Source organism: Pocillopora verrucosa, chromosome 4 (assembly GCF_036669915.1).
Source record: "Pocillopora verrucosa isolate sample1 chromosome 4, ASM3666991v2, whole genome shotgun sequence".
NCBI classification, from domain to species: Eukaryota; Metazoa; Cnidaria; class Anthozoa; order Scleractinia; family Pocilloporidae; genus Pocillopora; species Pocillopora verrucosa.
The window spans coordinates 12,219,598-12,224,493 of NC_089315.1; the positions used below are offsets into that span (position 1 = coordinate 12,219,598).

The 4,896-nt window shown below is 36.7% G+C and overlaps 1 protein-coding gene across 1 annotated transcript; it reads left to right on the plus strand.

Moving 5' to 3' along the window:
• Positions 1-483: 483 nt before the first annotated feature.
• Positions 484-4,294, plus strand: LOC131795994 (AFG2-interacting ribosome maturation factor). The gene is made up of 5 exons (XM_059113637.2): positions 484-839; positions 1,415-1,491; positions 2,062-2,164; positions 2,956-3,074; positions 3,777-4,294. The coding sequence occupies exons 1-5, from the start codon at positions 574-576 to the stop codon at positions 3,824-3,826; spliced, it is 615 nt and encodes a 204-aa protein (XP_058969620.2). The 5' UTR covers positions 484-573; the 3' UTR covers positions 3,827-4,294.
• The last annotated feature ends 602 nt before the right edge of the window (positions 4,295-4,896 follow it).

Sequence of the window (4,896 nt, forward strand, 5' to 3'; positions counted from 1 at the left end):
TCTGATATTTTTCCTGTGGCTAGTAATGAATAAAAGCTAGCAATTAGCCGCTGTAACTATCTCTCGTCAAAGATTTAAAGCGAAAACTTGTACCTTAGTAGAGAGAAGTGAAACGTTTACGAGGAGAAATAACTCGATTACGATAAAACAACACCAGTGACGTGTTATTGCAAGCATCACCGCGACAGTAACTTTTACGGGTCCTATTGACTAAGCCAACACAAAGACTTAAGGCTACTAATTAGCTTTTAGGCTAAAAAAATTTTAAATTCAATTTTCTAGGATCGGTTATATATGCGCACAATTCTAATAGTTTAACTGATATGTTTATGGGAACCATTGTTATCAACTAAGCGATACCAAACACATGAATAAAGGGGTAAGTTTCCAAAGAAACTGTGGTGCTGCGTCGGTGGTACTGTTACACCACATATCACCTTGAAATTAAAGCTGCTGACTGTGAGGTATGAAGAACCCCAGGCGCGCGATTTCAACATGGCGGACAGCTTGAGGTTAGCTTAACTTCGTAAAGTGAAACGAGCTTGGCCAGATTTCCACCTTTATTTTTATGAAATGGAAAAGGGAGAAACTCTCTGCCTCGATAAGCTTGAAAAATCATACAGGGAAGTCGAGAAGCAACTTAATTTATGGAAGGATACCCAGCGTCACTCTAATGAACTGATTCAGTCGTTGACAAGTCCAATGGAGCAACTTCGCTCTTGTGCGAAAACTTCTTTCGAACGTTCTCCTCTGTGCAATTTTGAGGGGTTAAAGGAAAAACTTGAATACAAACTTTTGAAGCAAATGGAGGGGATCATGGAAAAGATTCAAGATGATCTGTAAGCTGTTTTTATGCAGATTTAATTCTAAATTGATAGCACTGTCTGGTGCCCCTTGTGATCGTTGAATCTACAGTTTGTAGTGAGAAAACTTATCCTGGACTGCTCGCTCCCTGTCGTTAGACTTTTCGCCCCAATCCTTAGAAAATTCGCCCTTAATCTCTGGACGAATTGCCCAGTTACATAAGACTTAATGAGTATATTTTGGAGTTACTTTTGTCAGTTATCGTTAATTATATTGTAATTCAGGATAAAAAACTTTCAGTAAGTCAAGTAAAGCTAAATTAACCAACTGGGATCTTATCAGTTGCTTTCAACGTGGTTTCATTGAGAATATTACCAGTCAGTACTTGATACTGTTACCAATAGCTGCTCCATTCAATTTGTGCAATCAATTTATGTTGGGAAAGTGGATGAACTTTTAAACAGAACTTAACACATTTTGAAAGACCTTTTCCTCCATCTAATGTTTAAATGTACTCTAACATCACTTGTTTGAAAATTTGTTTTCCACAAGCATTTAAATCCTACATGCTTTAAAGATTTTCTGTTTCAACTCTCTGAATTTCTTGTAGGAACATATTCAAGGGTGTGTCAGACAAGGTTGCAAAACTTTGTTCAAGCAGTTTGGAAGTTTACGAAGCTCATTCCAGTAAGTGTCACACAGAAGGGTAGCCACATCTTACAACTTTTGGTAGATATTTGACAAACTCTTCTGACAAGTTTGCATTTACAGTGTACGTACATGAATGGTGGGTTACTAGCAGTATGCTTCATTTCAGTGGTCCTCATCTGTTACAACAATCCATTGGTGACATGAGTACCGGGAAGTCTAGGTTTAAACCCTTCTCAAATGATTCCTTAAATTGTAGATAAGTTGTAAAGACCATTTCTGCTCATCATTGTGTACTAGGTCATTGAAAAACATGTGTCTTTTGGAATCTCTTTGATTTTGAGCCCTTGTATGTGGTAGCATGAGAGGATATCAGGGTAGTGTATCATTAGTTATTAAACTCCAATAACCAAATTTTAATCCAAAGCATTGTTGAAAATGATACATGTATCTAGTCACTATTTCAGGTAAGATTACTGCTTGCTTAGTAAATTTGTTTTCCCATTTTTCCCAGCTTGATTACACAGTATAATTTTTAAAACCAAACTGTCCCTGCAGTGTTGTTGAAAAATTATGAGTAACTTGCACAAACTCTAATATGTTTTGTAGGTTATCTTTCCATGTCTGTGGTTTGTGAAGGGACTGGTACTCAGCCTTCAATTGCAGACCTACTTGAGGGGCTCTGTGACTTGAACAGAATACACAGTGGATTGTATCCTTTTAACTTTTTATTATGACATCATGTGTTATTTCCTGGTTGCACAAAGCAACCTTTGGTGATTGGCACCAACTTTGATCAGCTATGTTGAAGAGGACTTGTTATTTTTGAGTGTGTTTAAACCCTGTGATTCATGTAGAAATAAGCATTTTTGTCTCAAAGAATTAGGATTAGCATTCATTCACTACCATTCAGGTTGATACTGAACCTCAAAATGTGATTGCTCTGACCAACACTGCAACTGAAAAGAGCCAGAGAAATGCTTGTGTAATCGTAAGAAAAGTTACCAAAAGTTACATCCATCTTAAAATGATGAAAAGTTATTCAAGACACAAAGCATTTTCTAGGAAATTGAATATTTTTGAAGTTTATCATGCACACTGTCATGATGTTTGGAAATTGATAACTTTATAATGACGTAAATGTGAAATTAAGTTCTGTTTTCTCCACACTGTCAGAATCAAGTTGCAACTAAATTGTTCATTAAGCTAAAGTAAGAAATCAGTAAGTAAGAAAAAGTAAATATGTTGGATATAATAATCTATATGATATTCTAATAAAAGTAATGTGGTCAGTCAGTTTTAACACTTGTACCTTTAAGAGTGACTAGCTTCTAATTTCTCCCTACAATGTCATACCTGAATCAAGCTAAGGTCATGAGAAAATAGGAAATGATCACCAACTAAAGAAGTTCTTTATTGTTAAACAAATTATGGAGAATTTGCATACTGATGTTAAGAGCATAAAGGGTTAAAGTTGTCAGTTTTCTTGACTTGAGAATGAAGATATCATGACAAAATTGACATTTTGGGGAGAATAACATACACAGCACCAATGGAAACTGTGTACAAGGCGGTCAGGGAATGGACATCCACACAGGACAGGAATGATTACAAGATAAGAGGTTAGATACTGTTACTTAATAGGAGTGGTGGAGACATATTCAAAACAGAGTATTGATTGCTGGGTGTGTATTATGTGCTTCTTACTAAGAATTTTTATCTTTACTTTACATGCTCTTGTTTCATTTTGCTTTGCTTTTGTAAATTTGAACACAAGTTTAGAAATTTTTAGTGTGATTATTGTGCAAGAGCCTCTGCTATCAAGAGTGCAAGCAGTGAAAATCACATTTTGACAGCTCCCTTTGATTCCACAGAATCCCAGTTATTAACATTTTTGATGTACAATGTAACCTTTACAATTAGCAAGAGCTTGTTGATTTGCACATGATGCATTTTCATCCCAATTTTAGTTACATTTTGTATGGTTCACACCAGCATAAAGTCTTCACCTTCCACCCTCCAGGACCAAAGATTTGTGTCAGTCAAATAAGTTCAAGATAATTATATACGACTTCCAAGTTCAGACCTGTATATAGCTGATTTCCCTCTCTTTGAACCCTAAAATTGATACTTACAGGGAACGTGTGATGTTTGATTTCCATTACCAATGGTGCAACATGTCAGTCAATCTTCTGTTCATAATTTGAAGTTGTACTCCTTCAACAACATTTTTCATTAAGGATTATACAATACAAAATCGTCACTTTGAAAAATACTCATGACTGTTTTTATCTCTTGTTCATCTCTTTTACGTCCATAATTAGATATCATGGAGCCGGTGGCAGTATTCCTTGCAAGTAGAAGTGGAAGCTAAAGACATCAAGGCCAACCTCACATGTTGTGAGAGCGATTGTCTTTTGGGGAACGATATTCGCCTGAAACTGTACACGACACTGTACAACCAGACGTCAAAAAGTGTTACAAATAGCGATGTGTAACGAGCAACTCTCTTCGAGGAATAAGCAAAAAAGATTCATTCTTCATTTCTTTGGAACTTGTTACGGCAATGAGCAGCACACGTCTTTTCGCGAACCGCTGATAGTCATCACGTTTACTAAATATATGCATAGAGGCCCATGTGAAAAGCACATTGGAATTCTCTGTGAAAGACAATACAAAAAAATTATTTTCAAACCAGCAAGTACATTGCAAATAGTTCAAACGCTGCAATTCGACCGTAATTCCGGGAAGGATGCTATCGTGCTAAAAGTTTTAAAAAAATGCTCATGTAACAACTATCTTGTCAGTTGACATTAAAACCTTTGTTTTGAGGTGGAGGTGACCGTAGATTCAGCTTTACTGCTCCTGTAAGTAGCTAGCAATATAGTGTTTTTTCTCCGAGACTACGCTGATGAACGAATGGTATGAATTCAAAATTGATGTCCAAGTTTCAGGATCCAGTTCTATATTTTGTGAGCGACTTTATCGAAGTACTGTCTCACATTTGTCTCTTGCCTTTTTCGATGAATGCTAAAAGAGAGACAAAGAACAGCGGCATTAACGGCAGACGGCTGAGAAGGAACTTCGTACCGTCTTCTTTTTTGTGCAAATTCACTTATTTGTTCCCTAACTTGCAGATATTTCCATTAGCTGTGAACAAAGATCTTCGCTCTGTTTTCCCACGGGGTTTATGTAAGGATTACATGAAGAGAGAATGATATTACAGTTCATTTTTGCCGTTTATCGTCGTTTTGAATTGTCATGCGTAAACTTACTTCTGAAGCAAAATATACGCGGTGACGTCTCTAGAGATGAGCCTGTCAGGTAGTGACTAGGTTCATATCTTAGTGCGAAAAACCAATCAAAATAGACTTGCCGTTCATTCGTTTTCTCCTGTGTTTTGTCTCACCTGGGGTGATGCAGACGATCATGGCTATTTTCCGA